At 44.1% G+C, this 25654-nt stretch overlaps 1 protein-coding gene and 1 long non-coding RNA gene across 5 annotated transcripts; one reads left to right on the top strand and one right to left on the bottom strand.

The window, feature by feature from the left end:
* The first annotated feature begins 9 nt into the window (after nt 1-9).
* On the top strand, nt 10-25654 carry LOC309664505. 4 transcript variants are annotated; one of them, XR_014265841.1, is made up of 4 exons: nt 10-171; nt 3862-3935; nt 8102-8185; nt 25327-25654. It is a non-coding gene; the product is annotated as an uncharacterized lncRNA (long non-coding RNA). The 4 variants fall into 4 exon arrangements; XR_014265842.1 differs by having other exon boundaries at nt 3021-3935; XR_014265843.1 differs by lacking the exon at nt 25327-25654 and adding an exon at nt 16446-17614.
* On the bottom strand, nt 8747-14725 carry LOC309664316 (spermatogenesis-associated protein 31A5-like; the record flags this gene model as incomplete). The annotated part of the gene is made up of 5 exons (XM_082469496.1): nt 14489-14725; nt 13845-13905; nt 12382-13568; nt 10136-11001; nt 8747-8890 (listed from the first exon to the last, which is right to left on the bottom strand). Exons 1-5 carry the CDS (start codon nt 14508-14510, stop codon nt 8747-8749), a joined length of 2280 nt encoding a protein of 759 aa, XP_082325622.1. The 5' UTR covers nt 14511-14725.

The raw sequence follows: 25654 nt of genomic DNA, 5'->3' as shown, positions 1-25654 counted from the left end.
TACAAGGATATCCATATTTGAAATATAAAATAAATGATAAATTCAATAATTGGGAATTTTCTTTGCCCTATTAAACATCAATTTTTAATGCTGTTTTATTCTTACAGATTCTTCTCAAAATATATTGGCTACTTGAGAGATGTCATTACACTCCTGTGATTTATACAGAAGGTAAGTTAGAAAACTTTAATTCTTGTGTCCATTAATTAACAAACTTTTAATAAACACTTTTCATCAGGGACTAGAGTAAGTACTGGCAATGTGGTGAGACATGCTTCACTCCTCTCTCTTGCCTGCAAGGAGCTTTCAGTGTAGTGAGGTGGATGGACCTAGAGTCTGTCATACAGAGTGAAGTAAGTCAGAAAGAGAAAAACAAATACCGTATGCTAACACGTATATATGGAATCTTAGAAAAAAAAAAAAAAAAGGTCATGAAGAACTTAGGGGCAGGACGGGAATAAAGACACAGACCTACTAGAGAATGGACTTGAGGATATGGGGAGGGGGAAGGGTAAGCTGTGACAAAGTGAGAGAGTGGCATGGACATATATACAGTACCAAATGTAAAATAGATAGCTAGTGGGAAGCAGCCACATAGCACAGGGAGATCAGCTCGGTGCTTTGTGACCACATAGAGGGGTGGGATAGGGAGGGTGGAAAGGAGGGAGACACAAGAGGGAAGAGATATGGGAACATATGTATATGTATAACTGATACACTTTGTTATAAAGCAGAAACTAACACACCATTGTAAAGCAATTATACTCCAATAAAGATGTTAAAAAAAAAAAAAAGATATGCAGTGGTTGTCACAGGGGAGAAGTGCAAAGTGGTCTAGGCAACACAGCACAGGGGACCAGTCCTCATTGGGGCAGTAGAGAAGGCTTTCTGGAGTAAGCAGTGTTTAGTGAAAGGGCTGAAGAATGGGGGTGTTCTCCACGGGGTGCCAGAGTTAGCTGGTTAGGATGAGATCATTCCAACGTCTATGTTCTCCAGCCAAAACAACCAGGAACACACCTGGGAACCAGTTTAGTCTAGAACAAGTTGGATTTATTACTCATGGCAGTGAGGGAAGACACACACCATGGGGAATCCTGGGGTGTCTCAGTAAGAGGGTGTTAGAAAAGAGCTACTACAAGATTTGGGCTTTAGTTGGGTGACTTGGGAGAGGGTCTGAAAGTGATGGGCCACTTTAAATTGGATGCTGAAAGCCAAGGCAATTCTATAATTCATCTCAATAAATTTTAGCTACAAGAGGGAAGACTATAGTCAAAATAAAGCCATTACTGGAAACAAAGTAGATGTCACTCATTTTAACCAAGAGAATGGAGTGTTTGGTATTTTGGGGGGATGGCACAGTGACTTCTTTTTCTGTACTTAGAAAACAGTTGTGAATTGCCTTCACTTTATCTCACTTCATCATTATCTCAGAGTAATCTTGCTTGGCATTGGTATTCTGTGATACCTTTTGGTATTTATGTCCAGGCTTACCTCTGGATATCATCAGGGCTGTTGTTGTTTTTGCTTTTTTTTTTTTTCTCTCACAAGACAAATGAAGCATGGGGGAAGCATTTAGCTTCAATTGGAAGGCATCATTCTAGAATTTTAGAAATCAATGGAAAAGTACAGGTCTTCTAGCCAAACCCATACATCTGTTTGTATGAAGGACAAACAGATTAACAGAGTAAGTGCATTGGTAGCTTGAATTTATTTTCTAAGATTTGCTTAGCTCCCCTAGTCCCATTTTTTATACTTATTATATTTTGATATAGTAAAAATTCATAAATGTGAAAACCACCAGTAAGATTTCAGTTCATCCATCTTCCCTTAAATACTTTCTCAGCCTGGGCACGTTGATTCCCTTTGCTTAGGATTTAAATCTCTTATCAGTACACCTCCCCAACTCTATTCAGTAGGAAACTGGTGAAATGATATCACAGTGGGATGACATAAAACAAAGAAGACATCCACACGCACAAATAAACTGTATATAAAGTCTGCTCATAATTTGAATACAAAGTGTTTTAATAAAAAAAATTTAACCACTGCTAAATTATCCATATACTGAGTAAAAGCAAAAATGTTACCCTAATAAAAAGAGTGTAGACATGATAGCCCATGAAGCCATGTGGGATGAAATTAAAAATAGAGTATGTCTCCAGAGATTATCAGGCAACACTTTTTTCAAGTTTGTAATGTATAGTATTTTTTTTACCATTCCTTTTTGTATTGATAAATCAATCATGTCATATCATATCATATATTTTGTATTATATGTCATATCATATCATATCAATCAGTATTTTTTACCATTCCTTTGTGTATTGATACATTAATCATGTCATGTCATATTATATATCATTTATTATATATCATATCATGAAATGTTTCATTTGATGGTCATCTATCTGAGAGCAAGTTGCAAGATTTTCACACTTTCACTGAGTCCTTCACTGACATCCAGCTTGACCTTGACAAGTATATCTGACCTTCCCGCTGTGTTAGAGATCAGAGTGTGTGAAATACTGACAACTACTGAAGATTACTGGGTAATGTAGACAGTGTGCAGTGGATCGACCAGTATAGACTCTTAAGTCCATTTTCTACATCTAGTAATGTGTTCAAGTGATTGGTTTTGGCATCAAAACTGAAATACTTCTCTTTCTCAACTTGCTGTTCACACATTATCTTCCAATGGCAAGTGCTGACAACTACCGATGCTGCTTTCACTAAAACTTCATTATTGACTAAACTCCCCTCATCTTAGCTTAAAACCCCTGAATTGGGAGAAAGTGTATCCGATCTGCCTGTGCTTAAGCTGGATCACAGCAGTTGCTTGGCCTAATAGCTGAGACCCTTTCTCAATATGCCAGCTTGTGAGTGTGATCAGTGTTTGTGCACCCTAGGTATATTGATCTGATGTTTAATTTTGTCTAATATTTTTACTCTCCTGCTTACTAGTCAAGTCACTATATCCATAAATTTGACTTAATGAGTCCATTTTTCTTTTCTTTCTTCAGAACTGTTTACCTGATCCAAAACACCTTCCAGTGGATTTTCTATATGTAAAACCTGTTTTTTAAATTAGTAAATAAAACTACTGCCTTCAGAATTTTGCCTCGAAAGCAACAGGATGCTTTCAACAATCTAATGTAAATGCAAACCACTGCATTCTTAACTAAAAGCCATTCTCCTGGGTATGGTGTGTGCTGCTGTTCACCAATCTCTGCTAGATGCTGCCTGAGGTCCCCCTTGCTTCTACACCCTCACACATTCCCCCTGCAGCTCTGATGCTGCTGGAAGGTCTGGAAGTTCCTGCACTGTATTCTAACTGGATCTGTGCTCTTACTACAGACTTGGGGTCCCTACCAATCCACAGCTGCATGGTGTTTGCAGGCAACTGGGGGGAGAATGGTTCACTTACCTGTGTTATCTGCCCTCTGCCTACAAGGTGAAACTCAGGGCTGACGGGGTCCCTCTGAGTTTCAGAGTTTGGTGAAACAGATATTCTAAAGTTTATTCATGGTTCTCCTTCTCCCTGGACAGGCCACACACATGTGCTTTGCCTGACAGAGCCCAGAGCCCATGGCTGTTTTGGATTCTGGTTTGATTCCTTAGAAAAGGCCAGGAATCTGGTGCATGTCAGTGTTCTCCAACATTTCTATCCTTCTCCTACTCAGTAAAAAGTTTTCTGAGCATGAAGATCCAGTGTGTATATTTATGCATTTGCAAATTAAATGCATGTTCTATGGTTCCGTAATTTATATGCAAGACAAAGATTATACAGATATAGGAATTTTAAAAGAATGAGATGAGGAGGAATGCAAATGGAAGTTCTAACATTTTCTTCCTGCCTCCTAGCATACTGTCTTGTCCACTCTGACTGGCGGGCTTCCCCATCAAGAAGTCTCTTAGTGAAACTCCATGCCGCTCAGGTGAGGGGGTGTGTGGGGACATGGGGGCAAAGCAGGGATGGTATTTCCAGGAACTGGATTTTGTGTACTTTTGCCTTCAACTCTCAAAATCTGCATGGATGACCTTGAATTGCAGGTGGATTCAAGATTCAGAGAGTTAATGTTTTTCATGATGGAGTTCTATCCAGAGAAGTGGATGTGGATCACACTACATTGCATTGTTTTTCCTGGAAGTTTCTTTCTCTTGTTATTCTCTTCCTTTTAAGCCATGTTATGATGAAAAATAACAGACTGTTATCAAAGAAGGGTAGTATACTCTTAAATACTTTAAGTGGCAAAATGAATTGTTTTTTTTTTTTTTTTTTTTTGCTAAAACAGTAATACGTGCCATAACCTTGTGGTGGTGGAAATAATTTACACTAGGTTTATCATCTGGATGATCTATGAAAAGGATTCTTTCACACAGGTTATATGATGTAGCAGAGGAAGCATTTGGTCTGCGTCAGTTGTGGAAAGCGAGTATCTGTATGGTTTGGGGAATCCCTCTCTGTCTCAGGGTCCCCATTTGTTCATTAGGTGACCAGACTACAGAAGAGGCCACAGTCATTTTTTGGTAATGACTTTCCTTCATCATCCTCCTTCTCCTGTTCCCTCCCCACTCCTGCTCTCCTCCTTCTCCTCTTCTTCTTCCTCGCCTAATCTCCTTCATCTAAAGTCCGCAGTAAGTCCCCAGACAGACAACGCAGGAGGGCTATAGGGTGTAGGGTGGTGAAAGGCAGGGTCATCTAGGAGTAACTAGAGGGAAGGAGCAGCACCCATCACTTTGGCCAAGTTGTAGTTCCTCCTTCAATTATGGACAAATCTTTTAGGTGGTATCCTGGCCGTGGCCAGCAGACCCTAGACCTGCCTGTCCTTCTTGATCTACTCTTTGCAAATCCTTTCATCAGATAGCTTTGGGGGAGTCCTTCCAGTTTTAATAGACTAAAATGTATGTACTTATTTGTGGGGCAAATGTATCTCAGCTGCCTACCTGAAGTCCCCACCTTTTTTTCTTCTACTGGGAAAGTTCAAGGAGATGTAATGGTTTTTCCAGAAACTGTTTGTGCCGGTTGTTCTGTTTACCCTCATGTTCCATTCCATGAGGGATGAGAATGGCCATAGAGCCTAATTTATAAACCGCATATCCTATGCATCACTTATGTAAAAATATTCTAGCCCACAAATCTTAAAAAAAGAATGTTAATGCATCCCATCCAGAGGACCAGCTAAAGCACACACACACACACACACACACACAAATGCTTAGACCAAAGAGCTGTGTCACTCAAATTTCTTGTTATCGGGATGAGATGAGGCAACTGTGTTTTCCTATGAAAGATGCCAGTATTTCCTAAATCCTCATGTATTTTGTTGGGAATTACATTATTTTATAATACCTCTTACTAGAATTTAGTTTTATCTCAAACACATGGTTTAGAAATATTAGCTTAAACTTCCAAGAAGAGAGTGTCATTTTCATGAATGTGAGATGTTGTAGTTGTGGGTATCTATAGGAAAACGACGAGCTAGTCTAGTTAGTAAATACTATTGATTGGCTATTAGAGGACATCTGTGGCTACTTTCCAAAGTTCTGTGATTCAGTAACATAAGAAAATGTCACAAAGGGAGCACATTTCAAAAAATTAATAGCTATGATTTTGTAAAATATTTTACAGCCTGAATATTTGTTTTTCTTAATTAAAGAAAATACACAGGGCCCTCACATCAGCTCACTCCTCTCTTTTGAGAGAAAGGACCATGACACTGTTACCCCACAGAGTGACCTGAGAGACTTAACCAGACATAATACTTGACATCTGTACATTATCCAGTTTTTACCATGTAAAGGGCAACAGAATTTATGACCAATGAGAAATATGTAGTCTCAACTGAGTGCACAATTTGGAAAGTATTAGGCAGACAGTGAGACCTCTATTATTATTATAATAGAAATGCTGATTAAAGATATACTTTCTTTAACAGATGTTAAAATGCCAATTCCCAAGCGATATGAGGTAATATATATTTCAAGCACCAATTAAGTGACATATTTTCTAAGATTTCAAAATTCTTTTAAGCAATGTATCCTTTTTGTAGCCCTATAATAAATAAATAAAATATAAATTTCCTGAGTCTTGGAAAATGCACGTTTCTTATAATTATATAAAATATGAATTCTTCTAAATGGTTCAGAAGTTTAAGTTATCACAGGTGAACATTAGGATTTTTTCACGTTCTAGAGACACGCATACCATACAACCATCTTGACTGTACTACTGTATTTTAAAAGGAGTAAAATAAACAATATCATTTAATATTAGGCAGTTAAGTACAAATATGCCAGATAATGTAATAGAGATATTGCCAAAAATCTGTCACATTTGTGAATAAGCTTCGTGTGTCTGATAAGGTGGCTCACTTCATTGAAAAATAAAGCAAACCTCACAAACTTGACACAAGCTATTCTGTGCGAAATCCCACGCCATTTGCACAGCTAGGAAGTAGGGGTTAGATGCCTCTTTGCTGGTTCATTTCACCATGGATCCCACTTGCTGTAGGCCTCTCTACATCATGTTTCCAAAGGAGAGAAGTCACTTTGAGTGCAGGAACTTGTCCCCAGCAAAACAAAGCATGTGACCCCCTGATGCCATTTGACTGAACGATATTTAAAATTGGACAAAGATTTTTCCCTCATTAGATGCTGGCAGAGTTTTGCTTCTTTTCAAAGTCTGTCATTCTTTCAACTGTGAGTCAGAGCTCAAGCGAACTAAAACCTGTGAAGGAAAGGATTTTGCGGGTTTTCATGGGGAATCTGTAATTCTTCTTTTTCAGAAGTAATTAAAAACTACACAAGAATTTTCTCTGGGGGCACTGGTACTGATCTCCTCCTGCACCTTCAGTTTGCTACATGGCTTGGGATCCACTCAGAGCCGGCTGGTGGCTCAGGCTCATTTGAGTGGGTGTCAGGCCGCTGTTTGAAGGGTCTCTGTGGTCTCGCTGGGGCGCTGGGCGCCTGTGTGTGGACTGCATGGAACTGTGTGCAGGTCCCTTGAGATTTCTCTTCTCAGCGAGGGCTCTGTATAAGGCTCCTGTGAGAGGTCTCTGTGAAGTCTATGTATTATCTCTGAGAGGTCCCTGTGTGGGGTGAGTGTGGGTCCCTGTGTGGAATCAGTGTGGGTCCCCGTGTGGAATCAGTGTGGGTCCCCGTGTGGGGTGAGTGTGGGTCCCCGTGTGGAATCAGTGTGTGTCCCCATGTGGGGTGAGTGTGGGTCCCCGTGTGGAATCAGTGTGGGTCCCCGTGTGGAATCAGTGTGTGTCCCCATGTGGGGTGAGTGTGGGTCCCCGTGTGGAATCAGTGTGGGTCCCCGTGTGGAATCAGTGTGTGTCCCCCTGTGGGGTGAGTGCGGGTCCCCATGTGGGGTGAGTGTGGGTCCCCGTGTGGAATCAGTGTGGGTCCCCGTGTGGGGTGAGTGTGGGTCCCCGTGTGGAATCAGTGTGGGTCCCCGTGTGGGGTCAGTGTGGGTCCCCCTGTGGGGACTCTTAGTGGGGGGCCCTCCATTGCTGGCCTTTCTGCACCTCACAGAAGGAGAAGGGCAAAGGGACTTGCAGCTTCTTGTTTCTTGCTGTTCTGTCAGTGTCCCTCTGTGTCACTTCTCCCGACAGGTGCCTTGGGCGTCCAGCACCCTCAAACCCAGCACTCACCTCTTGGTGCCCCTGAGAGGACCCAGCAGCAGTCAGGCTCAGGGGTCCCGCTCTGTGCCAGCCTCTCCTGAGCTCTGGAAGTTGTTCTGTGCTCTGGGTCCCAGCCCCTCCCAGGGCCCCTGGCTGTGCCCCCAGTGCTGTGTCTGCCCCGGAGGAGGGGGCCCAGAGGTGAGACCTGGCTCCAGGGAGAAACAACAGCACAAGCAGGCCTGTGGCCGCTCCCCCTCAGCAGGTCCTGGTCCCGCATGTTGGGGTCCTGACAGGCGTAGGGCAGGGCCATTCAAGCTGTCACCTGGATCAGGGGACCCTCCTGGAGCAGGACTCTGCAGCACGGGAGTGACTGTGACACAGAGCCCCCGATTGCTCTGTAGAATTGCTCCTGTCTCCCTGGTTTCCCGTGTGGACGGGCCGGGGAGGAAAGCTGACGGCACCCTCGTTCTCCGCAGGTCACTTCCCACCCGCTGGGTGACACATCCTGTCTGCTGGCCTCTTCCCCCTCCAGGCTCTGGGGTGAGCAAGGCTGACAGCAGGTGAGACTTGCTACGACCCCAGCACAGTCCCTGAGCCTGTTAAGTCCCACTTATCCCCTGGGGGCCTCCTTGGGCCACGCGTGTAGGTAAAGGTCACAGACCGCGAGTCTGTCGTGAGCTCCCAGTCCTGTGAAAGTTGATTAAATACATTGTGGGGAAGTGAACCTTCCCTGCTTGGGGGCTCCACGGCCTCTGGGAGCCTGGCCCTCTGTGGAGGAGCTCCAGGGGCCTTCCCTCTGTCTGGGCTCTGGGAGCTGGAGTAGGGGGAGAGTCTGGGCTGGGGCCACCATAAGCCGCTGGCCCCTGACTTCTTTTCTCTGGGCCTGTACACGGTGGTGGGACGCCAGGGGCTCCTTGGTCACTGCGCCGTTTATGGGCGCCTCTGCCACTTGCCTCCTTCCCCTGCATCCCACCCTCGGGGCACATGACAGACAGTGAGGTGACTGCACACACAGTCACACCCCTGCTCGTTCCCCAGGGGGCGGGGAGCACTGTGAGTAGGGCTGTCCTCTCCTCCGGGGCAGGGGTGGACGGCCCTCGGCGGCCTCCATGCTCGTCACCTCACACCCTCAGACCTGGGAGTGCGCGGTCCTCCTCCTCACCGCTGCTCCAGAGTGTGAGAAGGACAGAGGACGCGTGACGCTCCCGGCCCACCTCAATCCCAGCTCCATCGGGGAGAGGAGGAGCTTCCACGGCAGGCATCATCTATCCCCACCAAGACATGGGGGCAAGGTTTCTGCCACGTCTGGACTCTGGGCTAGCACTGCCCCCAAACTCCTCTCCTTATTCTGACATGTGAACTTGTCTCTGACACTTTCTGGAGCCTGAGGGGAATTTCAGCCTCTGCAGACCCCTCCCCTACAGTCCCACAAGTTCAAGGTAGAGAGAGAGCAGGAGAGGACTGAGCCGGTTCCTGAGAAGGGGGAGGTCTTTAGGTTTAGTTCACCTTGACACGTCCTGAATGCTGTTGCTTGTTTCTGTAATGCTGCTATTATGGAAACTTAAATGCAGTGAGGGAATTGAGGTGAGGATGGGTATTCCACGCTGGGATCAACCTCCCTCCATGGCCCCATCCCATCTGGAAGCCAAAGCAGGCACCTAGGAAGAGTGGACCCTGATCCCTTCCCTTCCCCCCAGCAGGGCACAGACAGAGGCCACCACCTCTCATGAGAAGAAACATTTATTTTGGGAAACAAAAATTGTGGTAGGAAGAAGCCATTAACACATAGACAATGTGTTAACATGAGAAGAAACAGGTTTTCTTTGCATGACCTGCACTTTTCCTTGCACTGCTTTCCTACCAGGAGAGGCATGAGAAGCACACTCTGGTTGACCAGAGGGAACACATTTTTGAGGACATGTTGGATGATGGCGCAGGTGGCCTGAGTCACCTGCCACCCTTGGTCTACGCTGGCAGGGTCTGACTGGGGACTCCAGTTCCCTGGGTGGGAAGGCCAACTTGTCGCCTCTGCCTCTGGTATGCCTGCTGTTGTTAAGGTAGCTGTGGTCCTTGGGGGTGGCTTGGTGACTGTAGGCTGTATCTTTCAACACTCTTCTCTGTTCTGAAGAGGAGAGAACCCTGTGGTAGTGCGAATGCCCCTCTGCTGGGGCCTGGAGCTGTTCTGGGTGCTGATTTAACTCTGAGGCACAGAGTCCTTGGTGAAGCCCCAGTTTGTCTACTAGGACCTGTCCAACAGCTGTTCCAATCGCCCGAGGATCAATAGCCCTGCTCTCTACAACAGATTTGCCTTTGATTGGTTCCTGGTGGTGAGCAGTGGCTGATACAGGCTTGCCTTTTTGAAGGGATTTTTCTGTTCCTTTGCCTTTTTTATTGTGGCTAAGATACTGCAGAAAGTGCCTTGTCCCTTTTTGGCTTTCTGGTGAAAGCTCTCTCTTCTCTGGCGAGAGCTGGGGGTGTTTGCTCCCAAGGGACTCTCCTCTTTCCCTGACCTGAGAAGCGTGGCTCATCCCACTTGCTTGAGAAGCCTTTAGTCCTGAAGACCTTTCTTCATACTCTCCCGGTTTGGGCCTCCAATCGTCCTCCCTCTCATCAGTTGGGGCAAACATCTTGCTCTGGCTGTTCATTTCTTCATCCTCTTCTGGTTTGAGCCTCTCACAGACCTCCCCATCATCAGTTGAGGCAAACTGGCCCTTACACGGGTCCCTAACCTTTGCTTTCCTGGGTTCCTGTTGTCCCTGGTTGCTTCTCGTTTCTTCATGTTCTCCTGGTTGCAGTCTCCTAACGCTCCTGCACTCCTCAGCTGGGGCAAGCGTCTCGCTCTGGCTTCTTGTTTCTTCATGCTGTCCTGGTTGGGGCTTCGTGAAACCCCTCCACTCCTCAGCTGATGCGAGCACCTCCCTCTGGCCCTTCATTTCTTCATGCTCTTTTGGTTGGGGCCCCTTAAAGTCCCTCCACTCCTCAGTTGGGGCAGACATCTTGCTCTGGCTGTTCATTTCTTCATCCTCTTCTAGTTCGAGCCTCTCACAGACCTCCCCCTCATCAGCTGAGGCAAACTGGCCCTTACACGGGTCCCTAATTTTTGGTTTCCTGGGTTCCTCTTGTCCCTGGCTGCTCCTCATTTCTTCATGCTTTCCAGGTTGGAGCCTCTTAAAGCCCCTCCACTCCTCAGTTGGGACAGACATCTCACTCTGGCTCTTAAATGAGTCCTTAAGTTTTGGTTTTCTGAATTTCTGCTGCCCCTGGCTGCTCTGTTCACTCACGTTGAGGTCATATGGCACCACCTGGAAAGCTGGCGCGTCCTCACTAGCATGTTCCCTCTGGGAACTGGAAAGAGACCTATGAGAAGCCAAGATGTCTGCAGGAAGGAGCACATCAGTGTGAGAGTCTTGAAGGAGCTCACCAGTGGCACGGCCTTGAGCCACCTGTGTTTTAAGGCATGGCTCCTTTGGATGTTGGGCAACTGACTTTGTTGGTAGTGACAGGGTTTTGCTAGCGGCTGGAAACCCCAAGACAGTCCCATTCTCCCAGCTTCTGCCCATGAGGTTGACTGTGGGCATCTGATAAGGCAGTCTGCCCTCCTGTCCAGTCAGAGGGGCCTCTGAGGGCCCATACCTGTCACCAGGTGAAGTCTTTCCCAGGGCCCTCTGGATTTCTGTATGCTCAGGTGAGGGAACAGGGAGGGGACTCACCAGGGTGGGAACTGTTGCTTTTGTTATCACTTTCATTCCCTGATGGGGCTGAGGTTTTCCCAAGAACTTATTAGCAAAGTTGGCTTTTGAGTGTGCCCCAGATTGCCAGGTGGCAGAGGGGGAAAAGGTGGACCTTGGAGAGGACAAGGGTTGAGCCCCACATGGCTTGAGATTTATGGGCTCAAAGGCCTGTTTGGGTAGGCCCCACCTGTGCCTTACCCGCCACCTTATAATATGTGCTTCCAGCATCTGCTGAATGCTTGGACTGAGGAAGGAAAGCATACAGGAGGAGTTTACACAGGGTTTCCAAGACTTCAAGGGTGCTAGATTTCTGATTTCCTCGTGAGGGTGGGGCTTAGAAAAAACACAGTTGGCAGCAAGCCAGGATTGACGCACAATCACAGGGATCAAACCTTGATTAATCTGCGTCGACTTTGTGCTCAAATGGGCTTTCAAGATTTTTTCTAGATGTTTCTTCTCTGGGCTACTGGGTAAAGAGTTTCCAGAGTCACTCATCAAGGGCCTCATCAGGTATCTTTCTGACTCCTTTTCAGAGTTTCTTTGCAGAAACTTCCCTGGGAGCCTGGCCCCGGAGGAAGCTTTTGAGATCCTCCTCAGACATGGCCTTAGACCCTTGCCAAAATCCTTCCCTGGTTGAAATTGCATTTGACCCTTCCTATGGGATCTCCTAGGGTGCCTGGACCTTATCTTCTGTGGGCCCAGTCTCCTTTTGCCTGTAAAAGCAGAGGGCTGCCAGGGTCCCTGCTTGCCCTGTGCCTGATAAGTCCTTAAAAATTGGCACTGAGAGGAACTCAATTCCAGAGACAGAGACAGGTGGATACTGAGGCACAGGCCCCTCTTGGTTTGATCTTTGATGAGCCTCTTTTGAAGATGTTGCTTCTGGAGATCAGGGCCAATTAAGTCCTCATGATGAATAGAAACTGACCTTTGGGCCTGAGAGCGCCCCCTCTCTTGGGGAAGGTTGAGATTGAGTTGGCTAAAGCCTTTCTGAGATCTTTTGACCACAGAGGATGAAGGCTTCCCACTTTTCAGTTGCTTCTGCAACAAGGGGCATTTCAGACATTGAGTTTCAGCTGGGATAAAATATGGTGTCTTGTTCTGAAATGTAGGACAATCTAGTCCACAGGTACTCATCTGGGGTGGAGAATAAGGTGGTCTGAATGGGAGAGAAGATGGGAGGTAGGGCTGGGCCTGGATCTGAGCCAGAGGTGAGGACTGGCACAGAGGCAAGGTTTGAGTGAAAGGCTGGGGTGGGACCCCCGGGCAGGGCAAGACTGCGGCCTGGGAAGGACCTAAAGGTATTCTAGGTTGAATTGAAACTGGAAAGCCATTAGAAACTCCACTGAATAAAACAAAGGGTGCCTGCTGTTGAGTAGAGCTCCTAGTAGGCACCAGGGACTCGCTGTGCAGAGAGGGGTGACCACAGTAGAGCTGGGTGTATGTCAGTTCCAAGTGGTCCCTCAAGACCTCGGAGTGTAAGAGCTGCCGAGGACCGGGTAGCTGCTCTGTTTTGTCTTTCCTGTTCCAGAAAGATTGAGGGGTTGTGTTGTCCTGCTCAGCACCCAGTGATTTCCACACATTCCCTAAAGTGTTCAGGTGGTAGTCTGAGCTCATTTGTTCCGAGAATGACCCATCCTTTTCTTTCCCCTTATGAATCTTTAGTTCTACTTTCTTGGTGATTAGAATCTCCAGCAGCTTCTGGACTTCAGGGTTGACAAGTGAGGGGCTACCAGTCTCTACCTGCTTGTCTGTGGGCTCTTCCTGGAATGGGGCCCCTGGTGGCTGGTGGGACAGGTGTTCTTGCCGGGACTCACTCTGTGATGAGGTGGGGAAGAACAAGGCCTTGGTAGTCTTCCACCAGAAGGACAGGAACAAAATGGGATAGCATGCAAGGCCAAGACTCAAGATGGCTGCGATGGTAGATGCCAAAAAAGAGTTACCTGGAGGTGAGCTCTTTGCAACAGTGCCAAGGGTGATTCTCTTCAAGTTGGATTGGTCTTGAGGTTCTTTTGACAGGGTGGAGGCCACAGGTAAAGAGCCCTGGGTCAGAGGAGCCAGGGCAGCTGATGGGCACGTGGCAGGAACAGCCTTTTCTGAAGGTTCCCTGCAGGGCTGGTGGGCTCCAGCAGACGCTGCTCTGCACACTTCACCAGGGGGGTCTTGATAGGAGAGCTGATGAGAGCTGCCCTTGTCAGGGAGCCTCCCCAGGTGGCTTCAGGAGACATGAGGCACAAGCTGCAGCCAGGAGCCCCCAGGGCCAGGAGGGCTGGGCAGGCCAGGCAGGGGTGGGCACCTGTGGCCCACAGCCCTCCACAGCCCCCATGCTGACTTCACAGTGCTCCTGCTGTCCCTCACCCCAGGGCTTTGGCCATACCCCACCCTCAGCGCTCCCCCTCCCAGCTCAGCCCCAGGCTGCCTGCAGCCCAGGTGTCACACCATAGGCTTTGGGTGGAAGAAGAACCCAGGAGAGAAGGGGAAGGTTCTTTACCTTTGTAGAAGTGAAGTCAGGGCCCGAACCTCTTCCAGCTCTTGCAGGCAATCTCTGAAAACTGGAAAACAGCAGACTGGGTCATGGTGGTGAAGGCAAGGGCTTAGGGGGTCTTACAGGAGGCTGAGTGCTGTGTCCCTTTAAGGGGACACCATTGGGAGATTGGAGCCCAAGCACCAGCGTCCAGGGCCACATGATCCCTGACAGTGATGGCGAAGCTCATGAAAGGGTTTATCATTTACAAAGTACTTCCATATCCATTACCCCTTGCTGCCCTCCCATCCTCCCTGTGGGGGACAATGGGCAGGGGTCACATCACAGAGGAATCTGAGCAAAGTTAAACAACTTGTCCACGGTCGGACCTGGAGGTCCCGCCTCCCAATGCAGGCGCTATTGGTCCACTGTAGGCCACACACCCCTGCTGGGCCACACCCTTTTCCGGGCCCCTTACTGCTTCGTTGTGCACATGGAATCTGGGAAGTATCTGGGTTCTGCCCTCCTTCCCAGGAACCTCCCTGAGGGTTCTGTTTCTTGAGGCACAGGCCCTGCCACTGGCCTCCTCGGAGCCTGTGGAGTGGGCCCTCAGGGCTGGGAGAGATGGGGCCTAACCCTCGGGGCACACAGGGCTGAATGGCACAACTTACCTTTCAAAGCTCTGTTTTTCATCTTAACCTTGTGTTTCCCCCTCCACTCCGTCTGATGCTGAGAGACAGAAAAAACGAGGACCTGGGACCCAATTCTCACTCTCCCCTCTCTAGACAAGCATCAGACACTCAGTGTTCATACATAATATGACTTTTTACATTTAACTAACAGAGCTCTGTGGTTTTTCTTGCCTTTCACTCATTTTTAAAGAGGATAAAAATATTTTCTGTTTTCCTTCTCTGAAGAACATAAAGAAGGATTTTCAATGTGAGATTCACCCTGGATTTCTTTTGTCACTGTTCCTCTGCTCAAGAAACACACACATTCTCTGAACTACGGGTTCATCTGAGCTCCAACAGGTGGGTCTCTGCTTCCCGAGGCCAGGGCCACTCCAACCCCCGCTCTGAGGCTCTCAGGGCCTCAGCACTGCCAGCAGATCAGCCCTCATCCGAGACACGTGTTCACAGCTGGTGATCCATTGCTCATGGGCCTGTCCTCTGGCTGAGATTGAACTCAGTATCCAGTCCTCGACCTCCGGTCACTGTGTGTGAGACTTGCCCTGGAGCCCTCTACCACACCTGGACAACTGGTCTGAGATCTTTGGATACAAATCCTAGTGTTCACTCTATCCCCTGCCCAGGCTGGCTTGCCCTTAGAGGGATGACGTCCTATTCTTAGGAGTAGATGTCCTATTCTTTCCCATTTCAGGAGTCTCTGAATTTGATTCAGAAAAGTGGAAATAATAATAGAAAAGAAGGGAGAAGCATGTGCTTGTGGGTCTGGCCCAAGGGTTCTTTACCTTCGTGATGTTTCCATGTTTCCTAGGAGGTGGTAAAGATAGATTATTCTGGCGGTAGGAGAGTAACAGGAAATAGAGCCCCAGTCCACACAGAAAGCCAAGGATGGTGGCACTCGCCCAGGAAGTGCGACTGGAGTACAGCCAAGTATCAAAAGTGCTTTTCAGAGAAAAGAGAGGATTCTCCATCATCTGAATCACATTGCTGGCTTCAGGCAACTGAGCACAGGATGTGTACTTGGGGACTGATGTCCTAGGCCTACATCATAGAGCTGTGGTCTGGTCACAAAGGGCTCCTGAGGGTGGGGGAGGGAGTAATAGAGGAGGAGGCTGGACCACGGCCCCTCCCCACCATCCGCCCCACAGCTCTATCCCTCGACCCTCATGGGTCTTCTAGACCTTAGTCAATTTTCTATTCATTCCACCTGGAAATCACATTTTTCCTGGTTCCTCAGCTCTCTTGGGGATTTCGAAAGATTCCCTTTCTCTCGTATTGAATCATTACTTATTTCAGCAGAAGCTGAAGATACACTAGGAAGGCCATTAATATACAGTACACTTTTTGCTTCCCTTTCCAATTTCAATTGAGAAACTTAAGTTTTCTGTTTTTTGACAAATAATTTGAGCCCTCAACAAACAAAAGTTTTTTTTTTTTTATTAATTTAAGTGGTCTGCGGATTATCCAGTTCATTTGGATAATACCCTCCATAGGTATGGATCTCTTTCTAATTAATGTTGTCTGGAGAGAAAGATGAAAACAGCTTTTCACAATTTAAATGTCATTGGTCTCCTGTCAGAATACGTTTTTATTGTGTTTTATCATACAAGATGGTACATTTCCCTACTACTTCCTCAGCATCTGTCAGGTATATTAGGAAATGGGTTTTTTCCTCAGGTAATTGCTCAAATCTATAAGATGGTTTTAGGTCTACTCTCTCTGACCTGTTTTGACCTTTAAACCTCTTCGAGTCCTAAATGCACGTTGCATTTCTTTCTAAGATCCTGGGAGGTGTGGCCATTTGAAAAGCCTTCACTTTTTCTCGCCATTGATATTTACTGTTATACCTCTCTGCGAGGGCTGCTTGATGGGGATGTTACATGAACATTCCCCCTGCTTGTTTTCTGTGCTTTATGGGAGTAATGTGAGCTTTCTGTTTTAGATAATTTACTATGTTCTCCACTGTGGACAAAGCAGGGAGTGAGCATATTGCTGTAAGGCAAAAAAGCATGATTGATAAGGTGGGTGTAAAACAAGCCAAGAGTCGTGGTCCTCATGTGCGTAATAGGTTCCATCAAGTGAGGGACAAATGGAAGTGATGCAAAGAGAGAGAATGGAAATGAAACTAAGAAATAATCTCTCCATTTTTATTTTCTTCAATGTCACCAGCCTGGATGAAAAGACTTCAAAGCACATAGAACCAATGAGTCAAAAATTATATTGTAATTATACATCCATGATTTTCATGTGAGTTCTTAGATCATGTTTTACCAGGTATTTTTCTGAAACATTTTTCTGAATAAATGGAAAGGTGTTCCTGATAGGCAGGAAAGGCAGATATCAACATTTTACAATTGACTTCAGAGATGTAGAGAGCTGGAAAGAGTGTTGTTGGAAATTAATGACTTTTTTCAAACCCTTCCTAAAACTGAGGTTGCAGGACAAGCAACCAACAGGAACTCTAGAGAGTGACAGGCACCTGCAGGGAGAAACAGCAACTTGACATTCGTTTACTTAAAACAGACACAGACTGAATGAATTATAAGCCCAGAGATTAAACTAGACAATTTTAACAAATTGAGCAACAAAACAAACAACCAAATACCAGATTATAAACCAAAGAATAAAATAAATGTCCATGAGTCCATACTTATATAAATAAATCATTGACCAGAAAAATAAATTACAGAAAAATTACAAATAATATATAAAGATATTTAGATATTCCTGCCTCCAAGAAGTGGAGTTTTATTTTGATCATGTATTGGGTTTAGTGTTGGGTTTCTAGCTAACAGAGATTTGAGAGAGAAAAAGAATAACTTTACAGTGAATAAACCTGGCAGGTACCACCTAAGTCTAGTGGTCCTGATAACATCCTCAATTATAAGTCATCTTGAAATCATGTACCCTCTGATATGATGCATAAGAAAAGCATTCACCTCTGTACTATGCTTCCCCCAAACCCATAACCCAAGTCTAATCATGAGAAAATATCAGAAAAAAGCAAAATGAGAGATATTCAAACTTGAAAAAGTCATGAAAATCAAGAAAAGACTGAGAAGCTCTCACAGATTGAGGATGACTAGGCAGATAGATAACTAAATGCAACATGTTATTCTTATTTGGATCTGGAACAGACAAAGGACATTAATGGAAAGACTTGGTGAAAGTAGAATGAAGTCTGCAGTTTACTTAATAGTGTAGTACCAATGTTAATTTCTTAGTATTAACAACTGTACTATGGTTCTATAAGATGTTAACATTAAGAGAAGCAGTTTCCAGAAGTCATCACTCCTATCCTTACGATAAGGAAAATCTGGAAAAACTGGAAATCAACAATTCTTTCCCATTTCAGGAGTCTCTGTAGGTGATTCAGAAAAGTGGAAATAATAATAGAAAAGAAGGGAGAAGCATGTGCTTGTGGGTCTGGCCCAAGGGTTCCTTACCTTCGTGACGTTTCCATGTTTCCTAGGAGGTGGTGAAGACAGATTATTCTGGAGGTAGGAGAGTAACAGGAAATAGAGCCCCAGTCCACATAGAAAGCCAAGGATGGTGGCACTCGCCCAGGAAGTGCGACTGGAGTACAGCCAAGTATCAAAAGTGCTTTTCAGAGAAAAGAGAGGATTCTCCATCATCTGAATCACATTGCTGGCTTCAGGCAACTGAGCACAGGATGTGTACTTGGGGACTGATGTCCTAAGCCTACATCATAGAGCTGTGGTCTGGTCACAAAGGGCTCCTGAGGGTTGGGGAGGGAGTAATAGAGGAGGAGGCTGGACCACGGCCCCTCCCCACCATCCGCCCCACAGCTCTATCCCTCGACCCTCATGGGTCTTCTAGACCTTAGTCAATTTTCTATCCATTCCACCTGGAAATCACATTTTTCCTGGTTCCTCAGCTCTCTTGGGGATTTCGAAAGATTCCCTTTCTCTCCTATTGAATCATTACTTATTTCAGCAGAAGCTGAAGATACAATAGGAAGGCCATTAATATACAGTACACTTTTTGCTTCCTTTTCCAATTTTAGTGATTCTGGAATCATCATTTAATGTTGTGATAATATTCAATTGAGAAACTTAAGTTTTCTGTTTTTTGACAAATAATTTGAGCCCTCAACAAACAAAAGTTTTTTTTTTTTTTATTAATTCAAGTGGTCTGCGGATTATCCAGTTCATTTGGATAATACCCTCCATAGGTATGGATCTCTTTCTAATTAATGTTGTCTGGAGAGAAAGATGAAAACAGCTTTTTACAATTTAAATGTCATTGGTCTCCTGTCAGAATACGTTTTTATTGTGTTTTATCATACAAGATGGTACATTTCCCTACTACTTCCTCAGCATCTGTCAGGTATATTAGGAAATGGGTTTTTTCCTCAGGTAATTGCTCAAATCTATAAGATGGTTTTAGGTCTACTCTCTCTGACCTGTTTTGACCTTTAAACCTCTTCGAGTCCTAAATGCACGTTGCATTTCTTTCTAAGATCCTGGGAGGTGTGGCCATTTGAAAAGCCTTCACTTTTTCTCGCCATTGATATTTACTGTTATACCTCTCTGCGAGGGCTGCTTGATGGGGATGTTACATGAACATTCCCCCTGCTTGTTTTCTGTGCCTTATGGGAGTAATGTGAGCTTTCTGTTTTAGATAATTTACTATGTTCTCCACTGTGGACAAAGCAGGGAGTGAGCATATTGCTGTAAGGCAAAAAAGCATGATTGATAAGGTGGGTGTAAAACAAGCCAAGAGTCGTGGTCCTCATGTGCGTAATAGGTTCCATCAAGTGAGGGACAAATGGAAGTGATGCAAAGAGAGAGAATGGAAATGAAACTAAGAAATAATCTCTCCATTTTTATTTTCTTCAATGTCACCAGCCTGGATGAAAAGACTTCAAAGCACATAGAACCAATGAGTCAAAAATTATATTGTAATTATACATCCATGATTTTCATGTGAGTTCTTAGATCATGTTTTACCAGGTATTTTTCTGAAACATTTTTCTGAATAAATGGAAAGGTGTTCCTGATAGGCAGGAAAGGCAGATATCAACATTTTACAATTGACTTCAGAGATGTAGAGAGCTGGAAAGAGTGTTGTTGGAAATTAATGACTTTTTTCAAACCCTTCCTAAAACTGAGGTTGCAGGACAAGCAACCAACAGGAACTCTAGAGAGTGACAGGCACCTGCAGGGAGAAACAGCAACTTGACATTCGTTTACTTAAAACAGACACAGACTGAATGAATTATAAGCCCAGAGATTAAACTAGACAATTTTAACAAATTGAGCAACAAAACAAACAACCAAATACCAGATTATAAACCAAAGAATAAAATAAATGTCCATGAGTCCATACTTATATAAATAAATCATTGACCAGAAAAATAAATTACAGAAAAATTACAAATAATATATAAAGATATTTAGATATTCCTGCCTCCAAGAAGTGGAGTTTTATTTTGATCATGTATTGGGTTTAGTGTTGGGTTTCTAGCTAACAGAGATTTGAGAGAGAAAAAGAATAACTTTACAGTGAATAAACCTGGCAGGTACCACCTAAGTCTAGTGGTCCTGATAACATCCTCAATTATAAGTCATCTTGAAATCATGTACCCTCTGATATGATGCATAAGAAAAGCATTCACCTCTGTACTATGCTTCCCCCAAACCCATAACCCAAGTCTAATCATGAGAAAATATCAGAAAAAAGCAAAATGAGAGATACTCAAACTTGAAAAAGTCATGAAAATCAAGAAAAGACTGAGAAGCTCTCACAGATTGAGGATGACTAGGCAGATAGATAACTAAATGCAACATGTTATTCTTATTTGGATCTGGAACAGACAAAGGACATTAATGGAAAGACTTGGTGAAAGTAGAATGAAGTCTGCAGTTTACTTAATAGTGTAGTACCAATGTTAATTTCTTAGTATTAACAACTGTACTATGGTTATATAAGATGTTAACATTAAGAGAAGCAGTTTCCAGAAGTCATCACTCCTATCCTTACGATAAGGAAAATCTGGAAAAACTGGAAATCAACAATTCTTTCCCATTTCAGGAGTCTCTGTAGGTGATTCAGAAAAGTGGAAATAATAATAGAAAAGAAGGGAGAAGCATGTGCTTGTGGGTCTGGCCCAAGGGTTCCTTACCTTCGTGACGTTTCCATGTTTCCTAGGAGGTGGTGAAGATAGATTATTCTGGAGGTAGGAGAGTAACAGGAAATAGAGCCCCAGTCCACACAGAAAGCCAAGGATGGTGGCACTCGCCCAGGAAGTGCGACTGGAGTACAGCCAAGTATCAAAAGTGCTTTTCAGAGAAAAGAGAGGATTCTCCATCATCTGAATCACATTGCTGGCTTCAGGCAACTGAGCACAGGATGTGTACTTGGGGACTGATGTCCTAGGCCTACATCATAGAGCTGTGGTCTGGTCACAAAGGGCTCCTGAGGGTTGGGGAGGGAGTAATAGAGGAGGAGGCTGGACCACGGCCCCTCCCCACCATCCGCCCCACAGCTCTATCCCTCGACCCTCATGGGTCTTCTAGACCTTAGTCAATTTTCTATCCATTCCACCTGGAAATCACATTTTTCCTGGTTCCTCAGATCTCTTGGGGATCTCGGCTTGAACCCACCATTTTCATAGCCTTTGAAACTCTGAAATTCTCCCAGGATTTTGGCTGTTTCCCAACGATTTTAACTCTCAGAATCTCCTTTGTTCACAATTCCATCGTTTTTTCATCTCGCATATTTACATTTAAGTTGTATCAATACTTTCTCAGCAAATTTCAGTTATACAATACAGTATTATCAACTCTGGTCACCATGTTGTACATTAGATCCTAAGACTTTCATCTCATACAAAGTTTGTACCCTGTTGCCACCCTCTCCTTATTTCCCCCAACCCTAGCCCTTGGCAAACACTCCTCTGTTTCTATGAGTTTGACTTTTTTCTGTGTAGATTCTGTATATAATTGATAATAGGCAGTATTTTCCTTTCTCTCTCTGGCTTTCACTTAGCATGATGTCCTCTAGATTCATCCACATTGTTGCAAATATGAACACCACTTTTCCCATATAATAAGTTTTTTACTTTCATCAACCCAGAAATAGAATTTTTTTTATACTTATTTAATTTTGAATATTTAATTTGTTATAGTTTCCATCCACCTTTGCCGACTTCACTCAGAATAATTAACACAAAAATTCAAACTAATGATGATTATTTCAAATTTACAAAACCAAGTATAACAAAAAGATAAGTAATTTAACCTCTAAATGATATGTTTTGTGTTAGTAACATTTTATACTTCTGAAGTTAGAAAAGCTTCGCAAAAACTGTACACACACACACATTTTGACAGACCAATGCAGTATATTCAAATCCAAAAATTAAGCATGTCCTCATTTTCTCTAAATCTTTTGTATATTGTCTTGACCACATTTCTTCTCACTCTGCCCAAAATAGACAGTCTCCATTCTCCAGAGTTTAGAAACATGTGTGGAACACCCAGAAGTCAGAAATGGGTTAGGTGAGCTTAGGTTCTCATCTTTAGAGTAGACACTGGGACTGGAGGACCAAGGCCTGGGTTAAAGTCATCTACAGTAGCCTTTTCTGATATCCCTAGTGTGTTCTACACATATTCTCTTTTTCAGAATACACCTTGCCTTCCCCCTCCTACCCTACCCTCTCCAGACCCTGGAGCTTCGAGTCTTGCCTGTACCTTATAGAGAGGGCACTTTGAGTCTTATAGGAAATCCCCTATGACATCATTGGACATCCCTTTTGGCAGGTGGAATTGGGTATTCACTTAGGGATTGTACTTTTTAATCACTAGCTGGTTAATTTTTCTTAATATGTGAAATATTTATTTGGCCATACTGTCATGAATGTACATGTTCATGAACATGTCTCTAGCATCTACTGTTGCTTTTATTACAGTCTCTTCACCCTTTATGATATTGTCACTGGGGCATGACAGTCCTCAGTGTGAACAACTAGGGCACCTGAGGAGCATGGAGGTCCCTAATTTAGACAACTAGAATCAATGGAGATCATGGTGGGTCCTGATTTCTGCTTCATTTGCAGGGGGACTTATGACTGAAATGTGAGTCTCATCTTGACCTAGAAAATCAGGCTTGGGCATGCAAGGAATCACCTTCCAATATGATTCTGTGAGATAATGGAAAATATATATTGGTCTCTGCCACCAGTGCCTGGCACAGAGCTCCTGAAGCTCTTGTGATTTCCTGGGTGATAGGAGTGTCTTTTTTTTTAATTAATTTTTATTGGGTTATAGTTGATTTGCAATGTTGTATTAGCTTCTGCTGTACAGTAAGGTGAATCAGTTATACATAGACATATACACACTCTTTTTTAGATTCTTTTCCCATATAGGTCATTACAGAGTATCGAGTAGAGTTCCCTGTGCTATACAGTAGGTCGTTATTAGTTATCTATTTTATATAAAAGTGTCTTTTTGTGATAGGGATGGGGCAGGCACGTGGCTATGAGTGAGCAACCATCAGCAGTCCCACTCAGCCACTGGTTGGCTTTGCAGTGGGCCCCTCCCCCTCCCCTTCCTCTGTTTAAAAGGAGCCTGCATTCAGACTGGAGGAAGATGGTTCTTTGGGACACTAGTCTACCATCTTCTCAATCTGCTGGCTTTCTGAACAAAGTCATTATTCCTTACCCCAACACCTCGTCTCCTGATGTACTGGCCTGTCGTGCAGCGAGCAGAGTGAGCTTGGGCTTGGTTTCATTTTGCTCTCGTGAGGTGACTCTGGGTGGGCTCCTGGGTGGCTCCTGGGTGAGGGCTGGTCACCAGAAAGACCAAGCCATGATGCAGGCTTGACATTTTTAGCCCCACCCCACTATTCTCTTGAGAAAGGAGAAGGGCTAAAAAGGGAGTTAATGACTGATCACATGCCTACATGAGGAAGTTTCCGTAAAAATCCCTAAAGTACAGGATTTGGAGAGTTTCCAGGTGGGTGAATACATCCACATTCTGGGAGGGTGACACACCCCAACACTGCGGGGACAGAAGCCCCTGAGTTTGCGACCTTCTCAGATATCATCCTATGTATCTCTTCATCTGAATGTTCATCTATATCTTTTCTCATATCCTTCGATAAACTGGTAAATATAAGTACTTCCCTGAATCCTGTGAGCCACTTTGGCCAATTAATGGAACCCGAGGAGGGGGTCTTGGGCATCATTTCCTGAGTACAAATTATTGATTCTCTGAACCCTTTTGTACACGAGTGCTTAGATATTCACCTTTGTAGGTATTAGACAGTTACACATACAAACACTTACAGATTATGGAAAGATGATTTTTGACTTGATAAAAAGATAGTCTTGGTTATACCAAAAGAGGTCTTGTATAAGTTGTTCTTATTACCCTAAGCTAGTATATTTATTTCCAATTTATGCATATTTTGATCACAGAATAATTTGTTGCATAGTTAACTCTCTTAGTAGTCACCAAAATCATGTTTAATGTCTTCCTCAAGAGATAAGACAACTTTATACTTAACAAGTCAAACAAAGGTCTCTTTCTGGAGCTGGGACTGAAATTCAAGTCTGCTACTTTATTGCCTCTTATCATCAAATGATGTAGGAACAAATTAAGAAAAATATAGAAGAATGTCAAGTAAGATAGTGGGTATACTGTGAGTTATTTTATTTACTTTGTATTTAAAAACACATAACACTTGTGAAGTGTCAGGTATGGTTCCATTTAAAATACTGACCATTTAATAGTTTAATAGTTTATGTGTGACATAAATAATGTATATCTGTGGGATCTAACACAAAAAGCATCACAAGCATGTCTGAAAATAGAATTGCTCTTAGTAATGTCAGACCATAACTGTGCAGTTTGTCAAGGTGTTCTTACTATAAATTCCCAGTGTATCACTTTTCACTGAAACTTCTGATGATATGCATTTCAACCCTACTTTGCTGTTTTGATCAAGGTTTTCCTTCTTTCTACACTTTTACAACAGTACTGTAACATCGTAAGCATGATTCAAAGTGTAGTTCTTTAAAAACTTCCTTTAAGAGAATTTTAGAGAATCCTGCAAAGTACATTTCTCCACATGTATCATCCTACTTCTGTCAAACCACTTAGCATTTGCTTGATAGCGGAATCATCTATGGATATGTCTGACTTTTCTCCTAGATAGCAAATTTCTGGAGAGCAGGGACAGTTTTGGGCAGATTCAAGCAACATGGAGAAACCCTGAGATTCTGTGGGCCCAGGCGTCCCTCTTCCATGCAAGGCCTAGGTAGGGTTTGAGCCAGGTGACTTGCCCAAGATCATATGTCTAGTTTGTGGCAGAAATAGGCCTATCACACAGTCCCTTGACTCTTAGTCCTGTATTTTTCTACCACACAGCTCAAGCCAACTGTGACCTGATTGTCCTTGTATAATGAAGATGGCCTTCCAATAAGCCAATAAGTAGATATTGGGCACTAAAATATGCCTAACATAGCAGCATGGGACTAAGGAGGAAATAAAAGAAAACTAATAAGAACCATCATGTATTTATTATTATGCCACCAAATAGAATTTTTTAGCCTTCATCCTTATAGTAAAGTACCAGTTTGGGGAAATAGCCCACTACCTTTGCTCATTTATGCACCGCAGATGATATGGGTTGTCATTGGATCTGAAGACAATGTATGTGTTGACTTTAGTATCACAAATCTTATCTTCACTGTGCTATATTTTGCTTATGATTTGTTTATGAATTATGCATCTATGTTTATGAGGGAGATTGTGGTTCTTCCTGAAATGCAAGGTTCCTGGTCTTATTAACAGCTATGCCACGACCTCCACCATAGTCTTCCAGTTTGCCTGTTTCTTTGGTCTCAGCATTCTCTGCTATGACACACAATGCTAATGTCTGGATTGCGACGCATGTAAATTCCAGCAGGGTGGAAGGAATGAAAGAGGATGAGAGAAATCTAGCACTGCCAGAAATTAAGAAGTGAAAAATCTTGGGGAAATGGGAATGGACACAAAAACCATTAAAGAGAGTTTATTTCATGAAGACAAGGTTGTTTTCACATTCAAAAAAATCAATCATTATTACACATCATATTTATAGGATAAAGGAGGAAAGTCCAATGATCACCTTAGTAGACGC

Source organism: Balaenoptera physalus, assembly GCF_965194825.1.
Source record: "Balaenoptera physalus genome assembly, chromosome: 7".
In the NCBI taxonomy this organism is placed as follows: domain Eukaryota; kingdom Metazoa; phylum Chordata; class Mammalia; order Artiodactyla; family Balaenopteridae; genus Balaenoptera; species Balaenoptera physalus.
This window is presented reverse-complemented; position numbering and strand designations above follow the sequence as displayed.